Source organism: Oryx dammah, unplaced genomic scaffold (genome assembly GCF_014754425.2).
Source record: "Oryx dammah isolate SB20612 unplaced genomic scaffold, SCBI_Odam_1.1 HiC_scaffold_27, whole genome shotgun sequence".
NCBI lineage: Eukaryota > Metazoa > Chordata > Mammalia > Artiodactyla > Bovidae > Oryx > Oryx dammah.
Genome location: NW_024070211.1, coordinates 101909888 through 101936050, shown reverse-complemented (window position 1 = coordinate 101936050; position 26163 = coordinate 101909888). Strand labels below are relative to the sequence as shown.

At 37.0% G+C, this 26163-nt stretch overlaps 1 protein-coding gene across 1 annotated transcript in view; it reads left to right on the top strand.

Annotated features, from left to right (window-relative positions):
- The window catches only part of KCNH7 (potassium voltage-gated channel subfamily H member 7), a 150659-nt gene that overhangs the window by 76920 nt on the left and 47576 nt on the right, over positions 1–26163 (top strand). The window contains exon 5 of the mRNA XM_040227937.1: positions 7029–7454. Coding sequence (XP_040083871.1) covers positions 7029–7454 — 426 coding nt within the window. The remainder of the gene's footprint in view (positions 1–7028; positions 7455–26163) is intronic.

Below are 26163 nucleotides of genomic sequence, written 5' to 3'. Positions count from 1 at the left end.
TGTCTCCTGCATTGGCAGGTGGATTTTTTACCACTGCACCACCTGGGAAGCCCATATCACTGAGGCTTACCACAATATTATATTTCATCCTCAAGCAATAGCAGAAGCTGGTGTTTCTGTGCAATGAATAATTTCCTCCACTTGATGATTGGGTGACCCAGTTTTCCTACACTTGATGACTCCCCTACCCCATAGGATTTAAGGACCTGAAGACTTGGAAGCATTTGGCTTTATGCCATGGAAGGAAAAAAAGAGTGAATAAGGAAGGACACACCTGCTTGGGTTTGGCCAAGAAATGCTATTCATGACAGATGGCCATAGTTAGATGCAGATGGAGCTGAGTAACATACTGTTGGCTGGACAGACACATTCTAGCAACAACTCTACTCTGTGGAGGGTAGAACAACAAATTTTGGCAACAGCAGCTGTTTCTATCAAAATCCTTTCTCTCATGAACTTTCTGTCTTGCCACTTTCATTGTCTCTTTTTCTTAAGCTACAGACATGTCCGTTCAACTATTTTGAGTGTTTACTATGTATATTCAGGTAAATTGCTAAGCCCCAGGAATATTCCCTTGCCTTTATTCTCCATCCCACATTTTAGTTATTTCTAGTGGATTCTCTTTGTCTTTACACCTTCCTGGCAAATGAGTCCACTTTCCAGAACTTCAGCCTCTGTCTCTACAGGATGAAGTGTCAGACTCCAACCTCTTCTGGAGCCCACTCCTAGACCATCTACCAGGCACCTCCTTGAACTGGTATCTGGCACATTTATCTCAAACTGTCCTATCTAAACCCTGTATCTCTCTCTCCCATCTTTAAAGCTATTCTTCATTCTTCTGTGATTCTGAACTGGTGTGCCTAGTGCTTCTTTTCCAGATTTCCATTTTTTCTTAAATTGTGCCCATTTAAAAAGAAAGATAAATAAATGGAGAGAAGAGTGCATGCGTACAGTTTCCAAGAGAAAAGAAAGAAGAGGCTGATAAGGAAGCAAACGTTAGCCAGAAAGCATCTGGTATCAGCAGCAAGGTGATACCCCAAGCTCCTCAGACGAACTGCAACAGGGGAGGTTCTGATTCAAAATTAATTGAATATGGAGCCAGAACCAATGGCCACTGCCCAGCTAGCTGTGGTGTGGAAGTTAAAAGGAGTTTATGGTTCTGGAAGAGCCTGTCATTTTTTAATATGCATATATTGAAGTAACATCAGAATATTACAAGTGTTTAAGATATTATCTAACCGATTTCTTTCATATTCTGAGAGTCACACGTATTTTGAGAAGAAGATATTTTTCATATTAACATACACGGAACATACAAAAATAAGGCACTAAACGTGGCACTTAGTTAGATGACTCTTATTTTCAGAAATTCATACAATCTTCAGAATCCCATCCACACACACAGATACACATGTGTGTGCACACGTAAACACACACATGATTAAATGTCCAAACTTTAGAAAATTATTTGAATACAGAATGCTACAGTGAACCTACTACCTAATTTTAGAATTTTATTTATTTTTAAAAATTTCCTATGCTACAGATTTGATTTACTGTGTAACTGTTTTTCACCTTTTTATTTAAATATCCTGATAATCATCCGTGGAACTACTCAACTCTGTGAAAATACTCAGGTTTTGCTTTATTTCTCAAATCAAATGCTTAAAAGCCATGGGAGTTTCTTTTCTGATGCTATATAATCTATCTGATTCATTTTGTTACTGACTATTCTTGATAGATAAAAATATAGCTAGCCTATTAGTTAACTGCGAGTCCCGAGTAAAGGATAAATAACAGATGAGCAGTCTCTACCAACACCTCAGCATGGTGTTTAACAGCTGCCAGAAGTACTGTATAATCTTTTAGAAGGCTTAATCGTTCCCTATTGCACTTTTCAAAAAGGAAGAGTGGTTATTAATCCTGGTGTTTGCACAAAAGTTTCACAGTAGATCTTCATTGAATAAATAGTGCTATTTCCTATAAAGATTTTGGTTTTATATAACACTTTAACCATTCGAGGTTAAACAAATAGTAATGTGCTAGCAAAGAGAAAAACTGTACTTAGTAAAGAAAACCATATTTTAGGCTGTATTATACTGTGCAATTAATTGGTGGTTTGAGGGAAGAAAATGTGTCTTTTTGGAGACCATGGAGTTCCCCTTTTTTATACAGTGAGGTTTCTTCCCTCCTTTGCTTTCTTAAAATCCTTACAATAGTTCAATTAATCATGTTTTATTTTTCTAAAATGTGCTATTTCTCAAATGTGTGGGAGAAGTTGGCTCTTAAAGAAATGTAATAGACTAATAGACTGTGTAGCAGACTTTTTCTCTTCAACCACTGACCCCTTAGAGTCCTACTTACCTTTTTTTAGAACAACTACTTACCTATCTAATATTTTATTTCCAACAGAATGACTCCCAGGCACTGTCATATTTAATTTTATTTTCTTGGGAACTTACAATTCACACATTTATCCAATTCCAAAGTAAGTATGAGGTGTCATTATCAAAGATACATGCATTTAAATCATTAGGGCAATTAAAATAATATAAAGGGAAATAGAAATAATGGTGGTGGTTTTCTCACCAAGTGTTGTCCATCTCTTGCAATCCCATGGACTTGTAGCCTGTCAGGTTCCTCTGTCCATGGAATTTTCCAGGCAAGAACACTGGAGTGGGTTGCCATTTCCTTTTTTTGTTTTTTTTTTGTGTGTGTGTGTGTTTTTGTGCCATTTCCTTTTCAAGGGTCTCTTCCTAGCCCAGAAACCTGCATCTCTTGGATTTTCAGGTAGATTCTTTACTGCTGAGCCACCAGGGAAGCCTTTGAAATAATAGTACTGAAATTCTAAACTCATATAGGTTTTCTCAAGATTAAAAAAAAAAAAGTAATGAAATAGCTCAATATCATTTAAATAAAAAGATACGAAAACTTTTGATATCTCAAGCTAGTCTAGGTTCAATACAGGATACAGGATGCTTGGGGCTGGTGCACTGGGATGACCCAGAGAGATGGGAGAGGGGTTCAGGGTTGGGAACTCATGTACACTTGTGGTGGATTCATGTCAATGTATGGCAAAACCAATACAGTATTGTAAAGTAAAAAAATAAAAAAGAGATAGAGAAATGAATTATAAATATATATAATACAAATGTTTACAAAAATGACATTAAACAACATAAACATTTTGTTTTAAGAGGAAAGAGTACAGAAACATGCTTCTTGTATCAATCCAGAAAAAAGTTTGAATATGAAATACTGATAAAGTATTTTAAGAAGAGGCCTAACCTGTTGAGTCTTGAAAAGTGGCTGTATTTTAATCTAAGGTGGTGAGCAGTGTAGCTAAGTATACTCAGAGAAATGGGCATCTACAGACTTACCATGTCCAACTATCATCTTAAAACATAATTTGTCCCAGCCACCAATTTGACAACATTTAAGGAGAAACAGTTCAAGGCTGGGCACCACTGGGATTATGTGTAGGATCCGTGGACTGAATAGAAATAAACATAATATGAATTAGATGTATGGAGAACAAAGTAAACATTCTGTTGTAGAAAAAGGAATTCCAAATTGCCTAACAAGGAAACAATTCAATTCTGATAGGAATGAGACCCTGTGATATGTGTAGGCACATCCTCAATATGAGTTTGAGCAGGCTCCAGGAGTTGGTGATGGACAGGGAGGCCTGGCATTCTGCAGTACAAGGGGTCACAAAGAGTCAGACACAACTGAGCAACTGAACTGAAACTGATCCTCAATATCTTGGCCTTTTCTGAGTGAGATTTTATATTTATTATTAATAGTAGTACTGTAAACAGTTTAAACATATTGCAAAAATAGAGAGAATTGTATATACCTTTGCCCAGTTTCAGTGAAAGTCAACATACATCTATTGTTGCATATAACCAGACTTTTCCATTCACCTTTCTCTTCCCTCATTCTGGATTTATTGGAACCCACCTCATAGAGTATTTCATCCACAAATACGTTATTACATATCCCTAAAATCTCAGACTATTATTTAAAATGTAGCACAGTATCATGATCACATCTAAAAACAATACTTGTCAACAGTTTTTGTGACAGCTTATCTCCAAGATGGCTCCAGTTGATCCCTTCTTTCCACACTCCCACCATTCCCCTAATTAACCTCCAATTAAAATAAATAAATTTCTATTTAAAAATTAAAAAAAAAAGGTAAAGCCTAACACCACTTTTTTAGAATCTAGGCTAGGCCGTGATTGCTTTACCCAATAGCATATAACAGGAATAATGCTCTACCACTTCTAGCCCTTGACTTTAAGAGGACTAGATAGTTTTGCTTCTCTCTTGGGAGTGCTAAATATCCATATAAGGCATCTTGAAAGTGAAAAAAATAAAGTGAAAGTATTAGTCACTCAGTCGTGTCCAACTCTTGATGATCCCATGGACTGTAGCCCACCAGACTCCTCTGTCTATGGGATTTCCCAGGCAAGAATACTGGAGTGGGTTGCCATTTCCTACTCCAGGGGATCTTCCCAGATCAGGAATTAAACCCACGTCTCCTGCGAGTCTCCTGCGAGTCTCCTGCATCACAGGCAGATTCTTTACCACTGAGCCACCAGGGAAGCCCCTTGTACATATTTACCTAACATTATAAATAAGAATAATATAATACTCATTGGAGTCCTGTACTAAGTATATCCTTTCGAAATGCGTCTGTGTTTTATTCAAATGTGAGTAACCTTAACTTAAAGGCGAAAGCTTGAAGTTCCAATCATGTCACATTAGGTCTTCTGCTGCCATCTCACCACTACTCCCTTGCATTTTATCCGTCAACAAGATAAGGCAGCTTATAACTCCTGAACACACAACATAGCATTTTATGCATCCCTGCCTTCGCTTGTTCTGTTTCCTCTGCCTGTAAGTGCCTTCCCATTCCAACTTCATCGTCTCCAATCACTTCCTACTCGAAGGCTCAGTTCAAGGGCTATCTTTTCCTGAAATTCCTCTATGAAGACTGCTCCCCCACCCCATCAGCGCTACTATCAATCTCAGGAGCTGGGTGGACCTCAGTAGGGCTCCCATTTTCTTGTTCATATTTCTCCCAATAAACACTTGATTCTATGTCAGGAACAATGTCTTCCTAATTTTTCAGACTCCCCTCTTGGCACAGTAGTCATCCAACTGTTACATAAAGTTTGCATACTTGGGATGCAAAGAGTTCTACCCACAGTTTTTACATCTCAAGCGCAACCCTACGATGCTGGATGTACTCTAACATTCACTTCTGCTAAAACAAGTATTCAAATTGTCCAATGTGGAAAATCAGTATCAAGAGCATAAAACTTAATCAGGAAGCAAGCTCAGGATATATCCATATATTTAAAAATAACTTTCTTTTTCCTTTGGGTGATTATCTACCCTTTTTTTAATGAGAGAAATTCGTGACTTCAGGGAGTTGGGAAGATCTCAGAAATTTTAGTTATGGTTTGCCAGAGTACACTGAGTGAACAGAGGAATCTAACAGGAAAAAGAACTGAGAAGGTAGAACAGGTCTATATTATAGATGACTTTGAAAGTCAAAATAAGGTTTTGGATTTTACTTTCTAAATACTGAGTAGTTCATGGTTTTTGAAAGAGGAACATAACATAATGATACCTTACAAGATAATCCATTCCTTCCAGACCAAAATATCATACACTGGTTTTTATGCAAAGCATAACAGGATAGAGTTGTCTGCACTTACGAATTGACAGATTCTCTAAACATTATTCTTATTTTTATATTGGGAGTTACATATAGATATTGATAAAAATCTTGGTTTCTGAAGATATTTAGTATTTCATAAACACATTTTTCAGAGTTCTCTTCTACTAATAATTAATTCATATCATTTCTCATAATAAAAATACCTTTTCCACCATATAATTGTAGTTCAGATTTACTCTGGGCTTTGCTCTCATTTCTTTATTATTTTTTCCAAAGCTAATTGAATCAGTATAGCTGTTAATCTAAAAACAGTTTTGTCCATTTTAACTGAACTATGGTTGTATTTAAAAGTCTTGTTGTATCTCAGTTGGGGTTATTTAACTTTTCAAATTCTTTAAATGGTTCATTATGTGTGAAAAAAAGATACAGTATATGACAATTTCATATGGTATATAAAAATGAGATTTAAAATTGAAATTATTATAATCAAGTTAAAATCTACTTGGAAATTTTCTACTGAGTAGGGTCACAATTCAAGTTTAGCTCTTATTTTTTCATCTAAACTGAGAATCTAAAGGTGAACGATTTTAGTCCTTGCAATGCTGTATTAAATAAAATAAATCTTAGAGTTTAAGTAGCCTTGGTCGCTGAGAATCTTGCAGCTTTTCCAGATCAATATTCTGAATGTCTCCTTGCATCATTCTTTCTACACAATTCCCTAAATGTGATGAAGGAGTTCAAGTGAAAGTGTAATTGTCTCAGAATATAAAATACTCCTTCAGCCTTTTAGGGAAAAGACTCATTTTGTTTATTTTAATCTCATGTCACTTTTTCTAATATTAAAAAAGATTTGCAAGTGAGAAAATTTTAATTGAAGATTTGAATGAATTAGGTTTAATTTATCAAGGCTTAATTATAAATTAAATATATTTAAATTAAATAAGAACATGGATCCAAGTAGGCTGTTTCTAATCATTGCAGTCAATCCTTTCTTAAGTTTGAAAATTGAAATGTCCATGTATCAAACTGATTTTATGATTTTCTAAAAATAGCAATGTCTTTTATTTCCCAAGGAACCAATAACCATTCCTTAGTACCTCAGGGACAATATTCATTATTTTTTTAGTGACAATTATATTTATCAAGGAATGCCAATGAAGTTTTCTGGTGTCAAATATACTAAATTGTGGGGCTCCTTTAAATGTACATACTTCATAATTACATGAGTTTTTGCTGAAAGATTTTGCTGTATAATTAGCTTAATATTTTTATAGGTTTGTAGATTAAGTAATTACATTTTTATGTAGTGTATGGTTCTCTTTTCTTTATTCAGGTTCTCTCTTTAGGAGCAGATGTTCTACCAGAATATAAACTGCAGACACCACGCATCAACAAGTTTACAATATTGCACTACAGTCCTTTCAAGGCCGTCTGGGATTGGCTTATTCTTCTGTTGGTCATATACACTGCTATATTCACTCCCTATTCTGCAGCCTTTCTCCTCAATGACCGAGAAGAACAGAAAAGACGAGAATGTGGCTATTCCTGTAGCCCTTTGAATGTGGTAGACTTGATTGTGGATATTATGTTTATCATAGATATTCTAATCAACTTCAGAACAACATATGTAAATCAGAATGAAGAAGTGGTAAGTGATCCAGCCAAAATAGCAATACACTACTTCAAAGGCTGGTTCCTGATTGACATGGTTGCAGCAATTCCTTTTGACTTGCTGATTTTTGGATCGGGTTCTGATGAGGTAAGAGCTGCTTAAGAATCTTATTTTCTAAAAGGTTGAAAGTATAAAGTGAAGCTATTTTAACTACAAAATAAGTTATTGCTTTACAAATTTCTATATCTCACAGATAAAATTCATTTTCAACTGGAAATGCTATAAAATGAAATGAAACCTTTTTGCCACTGCAAATGATTAGCAATTTTTTTTCTATTTTTGCTAAGAAACATAAAGACTATCCTTGAAAAAACAAATTAAACTTTGAGACAAGTGTTTCATTCTGTGCTTAGTCACTTATTCATGTCCAACTCTTTGAGACCCCATGGACTATAGCCTACCAGACTACTATGTCCATGGGGATTCTACAGGCAAAAATACTGAAATGGGTTGCCATTTCCTCCTCCAGGGTATCTCCCCAACCCAGGGATTGAACCCAGATCTCTCGAATTGCAGGCAGGTTCTTTACAGTCTGAGCCACCAGGGAAGACCATGGCATATTCCCAGGATGTATAATTTCTGCATATCAACTTTATAGATATAAAACTGTCTAAGATGAAGATGTGTCTTTCTTTCTTAACTCATAATTGTGGTTTGTGAGAGGAGGGACTTGTTTTATGTTCAAATTATGTGTAAGAGGAATCTTCTGAGATGTTTTATCCAAAATCCTTTCTCTTAAATACTGTCTAGGTTTGAAAATACTTCTTGTGTCTCCAATATCTTATAAAGTTGGAAATTTTAAGCAAATTTGACAGTGGATGTGCATTTTCTGGATAGAAAGGCCATAATTTTAATCAGGTTCTTCTCAAATGGTTCTTTGAACCAAAACAAATCATGTTCTCCTAAAATTTCCTCTATTTTATTGCCACTGTATGTGTTGTGCTGTGTTTAGTTGATGAGTGAGTGAGTGAGTGAGTGAAAGTCGCTCAGTCGTGTCCGACTCTTTGTGATACAATACATGGAATTCTCCAGGCCAGCATACTGGAGCAGGTTGCCATTTTTTTCTCAAGGGGATCTTCCCAACCCAAAGATCAAACCCAGGTCTCCCACATTGCAGGCAGATTCTCTTCTGTGCTTAGTTGCTAAGTTTTTGTAAATAAATTTCCTGGATTCTCTAATGGAAAGTTTTACAGAAGGTGTGAAAGTAAGACTAAGGGATTAGATTGAGAAAGATAAGCTTGGTGTTTTGAATTTTTAAGATTCAGTTTTGGGAATGCCCTGGTGGTCCAGTGGTTAGGACTGCATGCTTTCACTGCAACCTGATGTCTCACCACTGTGGTCCTGTGATCAATCCTTGGTAATGGTCAACTTAAAAAACATGCACAACCTAGAAGTTGAGAATTATGTTTTATGCAGTGGGAATTTTTAGGACTTCACATCATGCCCAAGAGACAGCATGTCAAGTAACCCTGAGAGAACTGCTCTGAGGAGGTGAGTGGAGGAGCCAGGTTATATAGTTTTGCCAAAAAGGGCAGGTAGCCTGAACATCAAAAAATTATTGTTAATTAAAGAAAACTAGATATTCCAAGTTAAGGAGTTTGTTGTTGTCACTCATCATGTCCAACTCTTTGCATCCTCATGAACTGCAGCACTCCAGGCTTCCTTGTTGTTCAGTATTTCCTGGAGTTTGGGCAAATTCATGTCTGTTGAGTCAGTGATGCTATCCAACCATCACATCCTCTTCCTGTTCTGTTGCCTTCTTCTCTTCCTGCCCTCAATCTTTCCCAGGATTAGGGTCTTTTCAAATGAGTCAGCTCTTCGCATCAAGTGGCCAAAGTATTGGAGCTGCAGTTAAGGAATTTAGCACTTTTCTATGTATAGAAAGATGTAAGAGTCTGGGCTCACTGAAATCATTCCTTTCATATGCATCAAAGCTGTCTGGGGCCAATATTCTGTGTGTTTCACATCCTGAGTCCCTCAGGACTTTCCTTAGGGATGGGCTGCAGCCTCATTCCAATTCTTAGTCAGGGACTGAGATTCCACAAACCACAGAACATGGCCAAAAAGAAAAGATACAAAAGAAACTAAAATTCAGGGTCCTTTTCCACTTAAGAGATTTTTCCCAATTGCTCAGCAGATATAGAATCTGCCTGTAATGCAGAAACATAGGAGATGAGGGTTTGACTCCTGAAATCCCATGGACAGAGGAGCTTGGTGGGTTACAATACAAAGGGTTAGTTCAGTTCAGTTTAGTCGCTCAGTCCTGTCCGACTCTTTGTGACTCCATGAATTGCAGCACGCCAGGCCTCCCTGTTCATCACCAACTCCCGGAGTTCACTCAAACTCACGTCCATTGAGTCAAACTCACGTCCATCGAGTCAGTGATGCCATCCAGCCATCTCATCCTCTGTCAACCCCTTCACCCCCTGCCCCCAATCCCTCCCAGCATCATTTTCCCATGAGTCAACGCTTTGCATGAGGTGGCCAAAGTACTGGAGCTTCAGCTATAGCATCATTCCTTCCAAAGAACACCCAGGACTCATCTCCTTTAGAATGGACTGGTTGGATCTCCTTGCAGTCCAAGGGACTCTCAAGAGTCTTCTCCAACACCACAGTTCAAAAGCATCAATTCTTCGGTGCTCAGCTTTCTTTACAGTCCAACTCTTACAATCCATACATGACCACAGGAAAAACCATAGCCTTGACTAGATGGACCTTTGTTGGCAAAGTAATGTCTCTGCTTTTCAATATGCTATCTAGGTTGCTCATAACTTTCCTTCCAAGGAGTAAGCGTCTTTTAATTTCATGGCTGCTATCACCATCTGCAGTGATTTTGGAGCCCCCCAAAATAAAGTCTGACACTGTTTCCACTGTTTCCCCATCTATTTGCCATGAAGTGACGGCACCAGTTGCCATGATCTTAGTTTTCTGAATTTTGAGCTTTTGCCAAGTTTTTCACTCTCCTCTTTCACTTTCATCAAGAGGCTTTTTAGTTCCTCTTCACTTTCTGCCATAAAGGTGGTGTCATCTGCATATCTGAGGTTATTGATATTTCTCCCAGCAATCTTGATTCCAGCTTGTGCTTCTTCCAGCCCAGCTTTTCTCATGATGTACTCTGCATATAAGTTAAATAAGCAGGGTGACGATATACAGCCTTGACGTACTCCTTTTCCTATTTGGAAGCAGTCTGTTGTTCTGTGTCCAGTTCTAACTGTTGCTTCCTGACCTGGAATTCCCATCTCTTGAAGAATTTTCCAGTTTATTGTGTTCTACACAGTCAAAAACTTTGGCATAGCCAATAAAACAGAAATAGATGTTTTTCTGGAACTCTCTTGCTTTTTCCATGTTCCAGTGGATGTTGGCAATTTGATATCTGGTTCCTTGCCTTTTCTAAAACCAGCTTGAACACTGGGGAGTTCACAGTTCACGTATTGCTGAAGCCTGGCTTGGAGAATTTTGAGCATTCCTTTACTAGCGTGTGAGATGAGTGCAATTGTGTGGTAGTTTGAGCATTCTTTGGCAGTGCCTTTCTTTGGGATTGGAATGAAAACTGACCTTTTCCAGTCCTGTGGCCACTGCTGAGTTTTCCAAATTTGCTGGCATATTGAGTGCAGCACTTTCACAGCATCATCTTTCAGGATTTGAAACAGCTCAACTGTAATTCCATCACCTCCACTAGTGTTGTTCGTAGTGATGCTTTCTAAGGCCCACTTGACTTCACATTCCATGATGTCAGGCTCTAGGTGAGTGATCACACCATCGTGATTATCTTTGTCATGAAGATCTTTTTTGTACAGTTCTTCTGTGTATTCTTGCCACCTCTTCTTAATATCTTCTGCTTCTGTTAGGTCCATACCATTTCTGTCCTTTATCGAGCCCATCTTTGCAAGAAATGTTCCCTTGGTATCTCTAATTTTCTTGACGAGATCTCTAGTCTTTCCCATTCTGTTCTTTTCCTCTATTTCTTTGCATTGATCGCTGAGGAAGGCTTTCTTATTTCTCCTTGCTATTCTTTGGAACTCTGCATTCAGATGCTTATATCTTTCCTTTTCTCCTTTGCTTTCCACTTTTCTTTTCACAGCTCTTTGTAAGGCTGCCTTAGACAGCCATTTTGCTTTTTTGCATTTCTTTTCCATGGGGATGGTCTTGATCCCTGTCTCCTGTACAATGTCACAAACCTCCGTACATAGTTCATCAGGCATTCTATTTATCAGATCTAGTCCCTTAACTCTATTTCTCACTTCCACTATATAATCATAAGGGATTTGATTTAGGTCATACCTGAATGATCTAGTGGTTTCCCGTACTTTCTTCAATTTAAGTCTGAATTTGGCAATAAAGAGTTCATGACCTGAGCCACAGTCAGCTCCTGGTCTTGTTTTTGCTGACTGTATAGAGCTTCTGCATCTTTGGCTGCAAAGAATATAATCAATCTGATTTCGGTGTTGACCATCTGGTGATGTCCATGTGTAGAGTCTTCTCTTGTGTTGTTGGAAGGGAGTGTTTGTTATGACCAGTGTGTTCTCTTGGCAAAACTCTATTAGCCTTTGCTTTGCTTCATTCTGTATTCCAAGGCCAAATTTGCCTATTACTCCAGGTGTTTCTTGACTTCCTACTTTTGCATTCCAGTCCCCTATAATGAAAAGGACATCTTTTTGGGGTGTTAGTTATAAAAGGTCTTGTAGGTCTTCATAGAACCGTTCAACCTCAGCTTCTTCAGTGTTACTGGTTGGGGCATAGACTTGGATTACTGTGATATTGAATGGTTTGCCTTGGAAACGAACAGAGATCATTCTGTCGTTTTTGAGATTGCATCCAAGTACTGCATTTTGGACTCTTTTGTTGACCATGATGGCTACTCCATTTCTTCTGAGGGATTCCTGCCCACAGTAGTAGATATAATGGTCATCTGAGTTAAATTCGGGACTTCTCTGGTGGCTCAGACCGTAAGCTTCTGTCTACAGTTCAGGAGAGCTGGGTTTAATCCCTGGGTTGGGAAGATCCCCCGGAGGAGGAAATGGCAATCCACTCCAGTACTATTGCCTGGAAAATCTCATGGACAGAGGAGCCTGGTAGGCTACAGTCCATGGGGTCACAAAGAGTCTGACACGACTGAGCGACTTCACTTTCACTTGAGTTAAATTCACCCATTCCAGTCCATTTTAGTTCGCCTGTTCCTAGAATGTCGACGTTCACTCTTGCCATCTCCTGTTTGACCACTTCCAATTTGCCTTGATTCATGGACCTGACATTCCAGGTTCCTATGCAATATTGCTCTTTACAGCATCTGACCTTCTTCTATCACCAGTCATATCCACAACTGGGTATTGTTTTTGCTTTGGCTCCATCCCTTCATTCTTTCTGGAGTTATTTCTCCACTGATCTCCAGTAGCATATTGGGCACCCACTGACCTGGGGAGTTCCTCTTTCAGTATCCTATCATTTTGCCTTTTCATATTGTTCATGGGGTTCTCAAGGCAAGAATACTGAAGTAGTTTGCCATTCCCTTCTCCAGTGGACCACATTCTGTCAGACTTCTCCACCATGATCCGCCTGTCTTGGGTGGCCTCACAGTGCATGGCTTAGTTTCACTGAGTTAGACAAGGCTGTGGTCCATCTGATTAGATTGACTAGTTTTCTGTGAGTATGGTTTCAGTATGTCTGCCCTCTGATGCCCTCTCGCAACACCTACCGTCTGACTTGGGTTTCTCTTACCTTGGACGTGGGGAATCTCTTCACGGCTGCTCCAGCAAAGTGCAGCTGCTGCTCCTTTCCTTGGACAAGGGGTATCTCCTCACGGCCACCTCTCGTGACCTTGAACATAGAGTAGCTCCTCTTAGCCTTCCTGCACCCGCAGAGCCACCTGGTCAAATATGACTCAGCTTGGAAGTTGAGCGTGTTCCAAGTCCATTAGGACCTCACTATCTTTTTTTTAAGAGGAGATCAAATATCATAAACAAACACCCTCTGTAGATGGTTGCTCCTGACCAATTAGGGCTTGAGGGCAAGAGAATCCTCCTTAGCTATGGGAACAATAGGTTTAGAGGTAAATTGTCTCCCATAGAACATGCCCATCAAACTGGATGAATAAAGAGCAGGTTAGTTAAACAATATATTCTTCCTGGATTCTACAAAACTTAGACAAAGTCTCAAACTTGACTCTCCTCATCTATAAGGATGATAATATTACTTCCCTTAAGTTTTTTTTTAATTTGAAACTCTAATGAAATATAATATATGTAAAACTCAGCAAACTACTCAAAATCAGCTGCTGTTAAACTAGTTGAAATTTTAATGTTAGATACTCCTAACTTTGTTTTTTAACTAAAGGGCAAGAAAGCAAAATACTTCTTTAACAGTATTTATCTTTATGAACCTCTTATTATGGGTAAATCCATGTTATTATACCAAATAAGTTCCTATTGATAAAGAGTAAAAGCTCACTCTTTCAAATTTTAAAATATGTACACCAACAGTAAATACATTTCAGCTTAGTGAAATGAAAGAGTGGGTAACAAATAAATAGACAAACAAGATTGTTATGGGAAGTTAATTTACTAATGATATTTCATAAGTAGCAATCAAACAAGTGAATATTAGAATATGCTGATTATTCTAGGATAATTTCTAGATTGCAACATGATCAGTTTAGATTCAGTTACTATATTACTTGAAAATAAAGATTTCCTAAAATAAGTAATTCAGGTTATCACTGTTTCAGACAGAACTTCAAGTGAGGTGAAACAAGAGTAAATTTATGTGGTTCACGTTAGTATAGGATGAAATAATCTTGGGGGAAAAAATGGTGTCTGGATAACCTTTCTCATATAGTATCAGAGAGAAGGTGAAGTTTGCATCAAGAAAAGCAATGCCAGTTCCTTACTCTGTTACATATTATTTCCTGGGTTCCCCCATGTCTCCAAACCTGCTCTTCACTCTTAAAATGTGATATGATATGGGAAGGATCCTGGCTTTGGAGTCAGACAGACTTGAGTTTGATTTACCTTTGTGCCACTTACTTGCTATATTTAAGCAAGATTTTAACTCATTTAAAACTTCATTTATCTTCTGTTATATGATGAGAGGTAGATTCTTGTGATATCTAAACATAAAGCAGTGTATGTGAAAAGACTAGACCAGTTCCAGGTACATAGTAGTCGCTTGCCAAAGGTTACTTTTTTATCCTTCCCATCCCTTTGGAATAAATCCCTGTTATTTTAATAAGCATTCCTTTTAAAACTTAAATGTTATCACACTAATCCATAAATACCTTAATTATCCACTTATTCAACAAAGATTTATCAAATGTCTACTGTCATATAGTAGTTATTAGATTAGCTAGTTGCAGTTAGGATTCCTGGAAAAATAGGAGACAGAAAATCTTTTGAGGACAGTTTTCCAGCAGACTACAGTCCATAAGAATGCAAAGAGTCCAACACAACTGTGCACACACACAAGCAACTCAAATTGTCTTGCAAAGCACAGGAGCTCAGGGTATGTGGTAGGGAGAACTATGTGGGCATCAAAACTAGCAAGTGGGAGGGGTGGTCTGAAAGGAGCATAAAGAATCAACTATGCAGGATAACAAGACCAGTGATGGATTGGACTGCATGATACATTTACTCCTTTCTATGCAAACTATATTTTATAACTATAATCAGCCCTTTCAAGATGTAGTGATATTTCAGAATGAAATTTTCCCCAAAGAGTATAATATATCATGATGTTGTTGTTCAGTCATGTCCAGCTCTTTGAGATCCCATGGACTGTAACCCACCAGGCTCCTCTGTCCATGGGTCTCAGGTAAGAATACTGGAGTGGATTGCCATTCCCTTCTCTAGGCGACCTTCTTGAGCCAGGGATCAAACCCACATCACCTGCATTATTGGCAGATTCTTTACCATCTGAGCCACCAGGGGAAAAAAAAATACTTTCAAAGTAAAAGATCTTACATTCACATGGGTTGATTTGGGAAGTTTCATCATATGAATATGAAGGAAAAAACTTCTTTGGATTTTGGCCCCCAAATTGAATGACAAGATCTAAAATCACTAAACTTGAAGTCATTCTGATGAGGGGTAATCTAGTTCAGTGTTTTTCAAACTGAGGGTTCATGGAGGTGCCTGAGAGTCTGAGAGGCCCTCAAGGATTGACAGCAAGACAGGCTGATAAGACTCAGAACCATCCACCTCCACTATACAAAGAGTAACACAATTTTACCTGCTTTTGCTTTACCGATTACAGTTTCAAGTAAATTGTAATAAGAATTGACTTAATTAATTTTTTCATTTCCAGGGGAGGGTACGGTAACTCCCAAGTAGATTCGTTCATTCTATTAGCATTTACTGGGAACCATGCTTTCTGTTGTAGTTGTTCAGTCGATAAGTTGTGTGTAACTTTACGACGCCATGGACTATAGCCCACTCAGCTGCTCTGTCCATGGGATTTCCCAGGCAAGAATACTGGAGTGGGTTGCCATTTCTGAGTTTATAGGAAAGAGTGAGAAAAGACCCCTAGAGTATTATCTGATGGCAGCTTTAATATTACTATGTATAGGGGGACATGTGAGCATGAAGAGGAGGTTTTTGATTACCAGTGGGAGTTTTCCAGGTATAAGGGTCAGGCTAGTTAGAAGAGAAGCCCATTAGAGGCATAAAGGTATAAGGTATTGGTTCCCAGCCCTATCAGAACTAACATAACAGATATTTTTAATGACCCTTTCTACTATTGTTAAATAAAAGTCATAGATAATATAGCCTTCTTACACACATAATTTCATAAATATATAATGCCCATCTTTAATATAAAGGGAACACAAAAGAAATGTTAGTTACAAAATACCTAGCTGATTGTGTAAATGCTTCAGGCATGGCTGCATAAAAAAGATACAGTGAAGTTATCAGATGCTTGTTGTTGTTCAGTTGTCAGACCATGTCCAACTCCTCATGACCCCATGGACTGCAGCATGCCAGGCTTTCCTGTCCCTCTCTATCTCCCTGAGTTTGCCCAAGTTCATGTCCATTGAATCTGTGATGCCTTCCACCCATCTCATTCTCTTTCACCATCTTTACCTTCTGCCTTCAATCTTTCCCAGCATCAGTGTCTTTTCCAATGAGTCAGTTGTTTGCATCAGGTGCCAAAGTATTGGAGCTTCAGCAACAGTCCTTTCAAAAAGTATTCAGGGTTGATTTCCTTTAAGATTGATTGGTTTGATCTCCTTGCTTTCCAAGGGACTCTCAAGAGTCTTCTCCAGCACCACAGTTAGAAAGTATCAGTTCTTTGGTGTTCTGCCTTCTGTATTGTCCAGCTCTCACATGTCCGTTCATGACTACGAGAAAGACCATAGCCTTGACAATATGAGCCTTTGCAAGCAAAGTGATGTCTTTGCTTTTTAATACATGTCTAGATTTGTCATAGCTTTCCTACCAGGAAGCAGTGGTCTTCTAATTTCATGTTTGTACCTAGTGATAATGAGGAAGCCCATAATTAAACAATAAATTAAATATTAAACAAGATAATGTTAGTTTTCTTTAAATTTGCATGTTAATAAAGGATTTCATAGCTCTGCATGTATATTGCATACACATATATACATGCATTTATATAGAGAATAGAAAAGTTTATCTGCATATATTAATATTTATATACCTAACAAATGTTGACTGATATAGCTGTGCTCTGTGCCATGTATATAACATACAAATAACACAAGATCTATTGTCACTGAAAATGAATAGTGGCAGTAATGGGGCTTGCCAGTGTCATTAATATCTTCCTAATGCTAATGCCATCCAGACATCAAGGAAAAGAGTCTCTATTTCTTAATTTTTATATTATCAAACATCATGCCATCCATAGCAAATTACCTCAATATCATTGATGCAAAGGAACAATATTACTCAGTTCAGTTCAGTCACACAGTCGTGTACGACTCTTTGCAACCCCATGGACTGCAGCAGGCCAGGCTTCCCTGTCCATCACCAATTCCTGGAGATTGCTCAAACACATGTCCATCCTGTCGGTGATGCCATCCAACCATTTCATCCTCTGTTGTTCCCTTCTCCTCCTCCTTCAATCTTTCCCAGCATAAGGGTCTTTTCAAATGAGTCAGTTCTTCAAATCAGGTGGCCAAAGTATTGGAGTTTCAGCTTCAACATTGGTCTTTCCAATGAATATTCAGGACTGATGCTGTCCAAGGGACTCTCAAGAGTCTTATCCAACACCACAGTTCAAAAGCATGAATTCTTTGGCTCTCAGCTTTCTTTATAGTCCAACTCTCACATCTGTACATGACAACTGGAAAGAGCAAAGCTTTGACTAGATGGACCTTTGTTGGAAAGTAATGTCTCTGCTTTTTAATAGGCTGTCTAGATTGGTCATAGCTTTTCTTCCAAGCAGCAAGTGGCTTTTAATTTCATGGCTGTAGTCACCATCTGCAGTGATTTTGGAGCCCAAGAAAATAAGTCTCTCACTGTTCCCATTGCTTTCTCATGTATTTGCCATGAAGTGATGGGACCAGATGCCATGGTCTTAGTTTTTTGAATGTTGAGTTTTAAGCTAGCTTTTTCACTGTCCCTTTTCACTTTCATCAAGAGGCTCTTTAGTTTCTCTTCGCTTTCTGCAATAAGGTTGTGTCATCTGCATATCTGAAGTTATTGATATTTCTTCCTGCTATCTTGCTTTCAACTAGTGCTTCATCCAGCCCATCATTTCTTGTGATGTACTCTGTATATAAGTCAAATAAGCAGGGTTACAATACACAGTCTTGATGTACTCCTTTCCCAATTTGGAATCAGTCCATTGTTCCATGCCTAGTTCTAACTGTTCCTTCTTGACCTGAATACAGATTTCTTAGGTAGCAGGTAAGGTGGCATGGTATTCCCATCTCTTGAAGAATTTTTCAGTTGTTGTGAACCACACAGTCAATAAAGCCAAAGTATATGTTTTTCTTGAACTCTTTTGCATTTTTGTTGATCCAACAGATGTTGGCAATTTGATCTCTCATTCTCTGCCTTTTCTAAATCCAGCTTGAACATCTGGACATTCTCAGTTCACGTAATGTTGAAGCCTTCCTTGGAGAGCTTTGAGCATTACTTTGCTAGTGTGTGAGATGAGTGCAATTGTGTGTTAGTTTTCACATTTTTTGGCATTGCCTTTCTTTGGAATTGGGATAAAAACTGACTTTTTCCAGTCCTGTGACCACTACTGAGTTTTCCAAATTTTCTGGCATATTGAGTGCAGCACTTTCATAGCATCATCTTTTACGATTTGAAATAGCTCAACTGTAATTCCATCACCTCTACTAGCTTTGTTCGTAGTGATGCTTCCTAAGGCCCACTTGACTTCACACTCCAGGATGTCTGGCTCTAGAGCAGTGATTACACCATCCTGGTTATCTGAGTCATGAAGATCTTTTTTGTACAGTTCTTCTGTGTTTTCTTGCCACTTCTTCTTAATATCTTCTGCTTCTATTAGGTCCATATAGTTTTTGTCCTTTATTGTACTTATCTTTGCATGAAATGTTGCCTCGGTATCTCTAATTTTCTGGAAGAGATCTCTACTCTTTCTCATTCTATTGTTTCCCTCTGTTTCTCTGCATTGATCACTTAGGAAGGCTTTCTTATCTCTCTTTGCTGTTCTTTGAAACTCTGCATCCAGATGAGTATATCTTTCCTTTTCTCCTTTGCCTTTAGCTTCTCTTCTTTTTCAGCTGTTTGTAAGGCCTCCTCAGATAACCATTTTCCTTTTAGCATTTCTTATTTTGGGACATGGTCTTGATTACTGCCTCCTGTACAATGTCACAAACCTCTGCCCATAGTTCTTCAGGCACTCTATCAGATCTAATCCCTTAAATCTATTTGTCACTTCCACTGTATAATCATAAGGGATTTGATTTATGTCATACCCAAATGGTCCAGTGGTTTTCCCTACTTTCTTCAATTTAAGTCTGAATTTTCCAATAAGCAGTTTATGATCTGAGCCACAGTCAACTCCCAGTCATGTTTTTCTGACTCTATAGAGCTTCTCCATTTTTGGCTGTGAAGAATATAATCAATCTGATTTCGGTATTGACCATCTGGTGATGTCTATATGTAGAGTCTTCTCTTGTGTTGTTGGAAGAGGGTGTTTGCTATGACCAGTGTGTTCTCTTGGTAAAACTCTGTTAGCCTTTGACCTGCTTCATTTTGTACTCCAAGGCCAAATTTGCCTGCTATTCCAGGTATCTCTTGACTTCCTATTTTTGCATTCCACTCCTCTATGATGAAAAGGACATCTTTTTTGGGTGTTAGTTCTAGAAGGTCTTGTAGGTCTTCATAGAACCGTTCAACATCAGCTTCTTCAGCATTACTTCTTGGGGGCATAGACTTGGATTATTGTGATATGAAAGGTTTGCCTTAGAAAGGAACAGAGATCATCTGTCATTTTTGAAATTGTACCCAGGTACTGCATTCTGGACTCTTTTGTTGACTGTGATGGCTATTCCATTTTTTCTAACAGATTATTTCCCACGGTAGTAGATATAATGGTCATCTGAATTAAATTCACCCATTCTGATCTATTTTAGATCACTGATTTCTGGCAGTGTTCACTCTTGTCATCTCCTGTTTGACCACTTCCAATTTACCTTGATTCATGGACCTAGCATTCCATGTTTCTATGCAGTATTATTTTTGTGGCATTGGACTTTATTTCCATCACCAGTCACATCCTCAACTGAGTATTGTTTTCGCTTTGCCTCTGTCTCTTCAATTTTCTGGAGTTATTTCAACAACAATATTATTGCTTGTCTCCAAAAAATCAACTTTTCATTATCTGCTTCAAATGTTTCCATAGTTTGCTTCTCTTTGTTAAATGTTACTTCAGAGATATTAATAGTTAGACTCTAAAGCTCTCTGTTTAGTTACATGCTTCATTAAACTCTTACTCCCCTGAAAATTTGTAGTAGTATTTTGATTAATTAATTGACCTCTCCCCTTTCACACTTCACTGTTATTTTCATGAATTCTGAATGCAGGCAAGAGTTTTAACAGAGAGGAGTTGTTTCTGCTCACATTGATACGTTTGCTTCATTAGTGTGATAGATAAATCATGGAATGGTTACAAGGGAAAGCAAAGCAGGCCTCTGTTATAGAAACTTTGATCATTTTGTCAGTATTCCTTTTGAACCTGATCTCTACAGTAGTTGTCATTAGTTTGTTTGAAATTAATTTCTAAAACATTAGACATACTCATGTTCAAATTGAAATAACAATGAACATTTTGCAGGCCTGCATGCTTATATGTGTCTACACATAAAGTAACTATGTCTCTCATTAGGTAGTTTTTAAGAATTATAACAGAAGTTTCAACTGATTGTATTTGAGGTGTCTGGTCATTTCTAAAAGTCTGTGGCATGACAATTAAGAGACAAAGAATCCACAATGGAATACTTCTTGAACTAAGGAATAATAAGAGTATTCCGTCAATAAATGTTGCATTAAGTTCTTCACTAATCCCTTACTTATATGTGATCCACTGACTAAAATTTGCTAAAGACAAAATAAGTTTTGGATAAATGTTTCCAGAACAAGCCAAATTCCAAAGATAAAAATATAACATATTATTCATAATTGTTTATTTACTGCAGCATTTGCCTACTACTGTTTAGAATCATTTGATGATCAGTTTTCTGTGTTACTATAACTGAAGAGAAAGTAAGATCAAAATGCAGCAAAATAGAATGTTAATTTTAAAACAAAATAAAAATAAAAGTATCTCAAGAGTAAAGGATGTTAAATATTGGAGATTGTAAAATCTTCTTTTTAAAAGCCTGTTTGTTGAGAAATTTATGAGGTTTGGTACAAATAAGGAAAGGCTAAGCTAGGTGCCCCCCGCCACTATGGTTTTTTACACACTCAAAATACAGCTCTTTGATTGTATTAGTGAATGTGTTTTAGAGATATTAAAATAATATGACTCAAGCTGAACAAAAAAAATAAAAATTAGTTTCAGTATTATTGTGTTTTATTGGGCAATTTATTGAATGATGTTTGCAAGTACTAGAACTTAATGGGAATAGAAATGAAATCTAAAACAAACCATGAGTGTGGAATTATGAAATTTATTACTCATTAAGTGTTCTCTTTTCCACCTTGTGTGTGTAGGTCACTTTGTCATGTCCAGCTCTTTGGGATCCCATGGACTATAGCTCACCATGTCCATGGAATTCTCCAGGCAAGAATACTGGAGTAGGTTGCCAGTTCCTTCTCAGGGGATTTTCCCAACCCAGGGATCGTACACAGGTCTCCTCCATTGCAGGCAGATTCTTTACCATCTGAGCCACCTAGGAACCCCCTTTTCCCATTTGAACCCAAATATTATGCTTCCCAGATTATGCAGATAAAGAATCCGCCTATAATGCACGAGACACAGATTCAGTCCCTGGGTCAGGAAGATCCCTTGGAGGAGGAAATGGCAACCCAATCCAGTGTTCTTGCCTGTAGAATCCCATGGACAGAGGAGCCTGGTGGGCTACAGTCCAGGAGTTATAAAGAATTGGACACAACTGAGTGGCTAAAAATATACATCACTTGATAAACAGGACAGAATGATGGATTAAGTAGAAAGTTTCAGTGACATTCATCTAACAACCAGCAGCCAGAACCAAAGAGTGCATATTTATATTTCCTCATTCATAAAAGAATAATTCTATCTATTTACAATAGGCAAGGACTGTAGAGATTAAACCCTGAAATAAAGTATTTTCAATGTAAAATTTTTTTTAATGCTTACTAAAGAGAATTATTTTTTTTAATTGTTTTGAAAAATGCTCAAACATGAGATTTCCTCCTATTGATGATGCTTTCTCAGTTTAACTATAGCCAGACTTATTCATAAGCAGAGAGTTGTTAAATACTTCACCTATTTTAATTTCAAAAAACATTGTTTTTCTTCAAAAATAATTCTATTTACATTAAGAGAGAATGCCTGAACTACTGTAAAATATCTAGTAGAAAAAAATCTCATAGTTTTTTTTAGTCTGGGCCTGTTATCTAACATATTGACAAAATTGTAGTTGTTTAAAGTATATAGTCTTAACATAAAATTCAGTTAAGAAAGTTGTACTTAATAAGGGAAAGTAGCTTTTACCTCAATGTATAAAAAAAAAGTATCTGGGTACAGTTTTTTAAAAAACTGAAATAGGATGATATTCATCAGCTACTCAGAAATTTGAAAAATTAAATTTCCAGGGGAAGAATCATTTTACATTTTTTAAAAATTGTGACAAAATGAAAGTCTTAAGATGGTCTTCTTTACTGTGGTATTCAGGCAAAAAGAGTTTGAGATGTCATTCAATCAGGGTAAAGGAGTTGAATTCTGAACTAGCATAGGTACTGTTGAGGTGGAAAATTGACTTGTTAAAGTTTATTATATCTCTTTTGTTATATATTAATAGACAGTACTGGAAAACAATGGACCTTGCTTTGACCTACTGCAAAACAGTTCACCTCTTTCTAGATCTTATTTATTGTCTTTCTGTCTTTATATTACATCATAATGATTACTCTTACCTCTAGTGAGCTTTTATATGCTTTTCACTCTCTACCAAAAGTAACAATAAACAAAGAATATTTTTCTAAAACCAGTGAAAAAAAAACAAGAAATACCACCTAAGAAAAACTTCTTTACCTCTACTATTTTAAAAGTTCTTGTCATTAGTTTCAAGATAGTTTTATTTCTATTTTTAAAAGTTGAAAAAACACCCACTAAGGTAGATTTTCATAGTATGTCTGGGTATTACATGAACTTAGATATACGTGAGATAACTATGCATTCTGAAAATATTCTAATCAGCCAAAAAATACCAATTATAAGGTAGTTGTTGGTCCCATTTTTGACTTGCAGATAATACAAAGCTAGTTCATTGAACTAAACAATGGAAACTAATAGCCTGACAAATCAAAAAGAAGGGATTGATCTTTTTTTTGGGGGGGGGGCCCATTTTTTTCCGAGATTTTGGTGCAATCACATCTCTTTATTGTATTATCTGGGGCAAAACACCCTAAATCTTTAAAGAGATATTTAAAGAAAGAAAAGAGTTATTGCTAGCCTAAATGTCATCTACGAGGTGTGCTGTACACAGCTGTAACTAAGGAAGAATGCCCAGGCATATTAGCAGCATCTTGATAACCACAGAAAAGGCATTTGTTACTTGGTACAAGTTATAGCATCAAAAGAGAATGGCTTTGACTGTTGGAGTCAGTATTCACTCATCCTTAAGATGCCACTGAAAGTACCGTCTACCCCCAGCACTTTCACTCTTCCCCTCCCTCTTCCTCTCTGTCCTCCTCTCCTGCAGTTCCTTTGTGTCAGCTCCTTTGGGACTTTATCATGTACGTTACTTTTTCAGCTTTTTTGGTACAGAAAATATGTCACTGTGTGTTATTATATTTATTTACCTTTTCAGGAAACTTACTGTCATCTAGATTTCACCTCATTTTGACATAATTGTAGAAGAAACACCGGAGGTTTCTTTTGAGAGGAGGGCAAAAAGGAAGCATAATATACAGCAGATTGGATTCCTTTCTTTTTCATAGCATCATTTTGCTCTACCATCTTTGTAGCCACAAGAGTTGTTAGCACTTTTTATCACCGCATGTTGTTAAAACAGCTTATTTATTCTGAAGCATTTCACTTCATTAACAAAATACCTATACAAATTTCATTATATTTCATTTATCTTGAGTTTCAGAAATTGCTCCCAAAAAAGGCAGTTTTGAACAATAACCCTCAAATATTTCTGATTTCTCCACATAAGTAAATAGGAATCAAAACTGGAGGAAAAATAAATGTGCAGACTTAAGCGCTGAAGTATAGAAATGGAGTTCCGCTGAAACAGGTTGATTTCTGTTAAAGAGTCTGAGCAGTCAGTGCATCTAAATGATAGTCTTGTCTTCGAAAAAATCCTTACAATTTCCCAGGGGAGCTGAAAGACCAGTGTTCAAAAGCTTCCACTCAAAATTCCTGATATCAGAGTAACAAGTTTGGGAAATATGTAGCTCTAACAACCCATTTTACAATATAAAGTTACCACTTAGTGATGGAAACAAAAGCATATGTGATATTAAAAACACAGTTACAATGTACTGGGTATTACCTACAATGCTAGAAGGAGGCATTATTATGCCCATTTACAAAAGAAGAAATTGATGCTTAAAGATTAAGTAAGTAAATTGTCCATGGTGATACTGTTATGGAAGCAGAATTTCAAACCTAAGTTTGTTCCGATGTTCTAACTCATAACTGCTACACTGAAACTTTGATAATATAAATAGTAGAAAGTTATCTTTTCTCCCAGGAACCCATCTCATACTCATTTAAATTCACCATTTATTCATTGAAGAGACATAATTTTAAATTTGTGATGAAAAAACACTGTTTCCCTTACTACACCCTAAAAAACAATAACTCAGTTTTGGGAACAGAGAAGACTCACCTCTCCCATTCCTAAGTGAGCAATGACCAGAATCCAAATTTTAATAAGACCATCACAACTACCCAAACTCCTTTCTAGAAGATTCGAATGCTAACTGAAAAGAATTCAGGGGAGACAGAAATCTTTCCTTCCCTTGTGACCACTCTGGCATAAGGAAAAAAAAAACTGTAACCCTGATTTTTGAATGTTAATGAAAGTATTTTCTTGATATTTAGAGCTCTTTTCTCACCAAATCAATATGAAGATATAGGGTGATAGTTCTGCCACATGCTATTTCTTTAATTAAAATATGTGTTCCTAACAAAAATGGATGTCCTTTGAGAAATAAACACCAAAATGAACACATAAAATGACTCAATAATTGATTGGTAAATACCATGTAACATGGAATAAGTATATACTCTGCGAATTATATAGTACTTATAGTTGACATTATTTAGGAAACCTAACAAATGAACTTGCAATTTGTTAACAAATTTCAAATCCAAATTTGTTTACAGATTTCAAATCCAAACAACCAGTTAAGTATCCTGTTATTATTTAGAAGTGTCCTATCTTTAGATACCTGGTCAATAATAGTCATGCAATTAGTTACACATATCACATCCCAAAGCAAAATACATAATATCATTGGGATATCAAGAAACAATTTATCGATTCAACACATTTAAAAAGGAAAAACTGAATCTGAATATAGTACTTAATGCATGCATGCAATCATCCAATAAGTTTCCCAGTTATCTGCTTGACTGGCTCCTCACTGAAACCCTTCTAAACTCTAATGTCAGCTTGTCAGCAAGATTCTCTTTGGCCTTCCTTTCTAAAATGGTTCTCATCCCAACCCAAACTCCTGAACACCCTCTATCATATTGCTCTGTTTTTATTATCATTGTCACACTTTTCACTCTCTGAAATGATCTTATTATTTGTTTTAAAAATATTTATTTCCTCCCCAATAGACAGTGAGCCATGTTTCTCTTTATAAAAAGTGACACTTTGTCTAATAAATAAATATCTTTTTCTACTATAAAAATGACCATGTCCATTTGCTCAACACTATAATCCCACTTGCTGGGCCCACCAATAACACACTGGAATGTTTGTCAGTGAATGAATGATTTACTGAGTCCCCATTATGTGCCAGGCAAATGGTTAAAGTGCAAAACAAAGCATGGTCTCTGTCCCCAAAGAATTATATGCCGGGATACTGAATTAATGCACCATACACTTTCAAAGTACTTTCCAAAGCAAATGTTAAAAAAAGAAAAAAACTAACCTTGATGTTTAATTCAAATACGTAATTATCTTCAGTGCTACCAT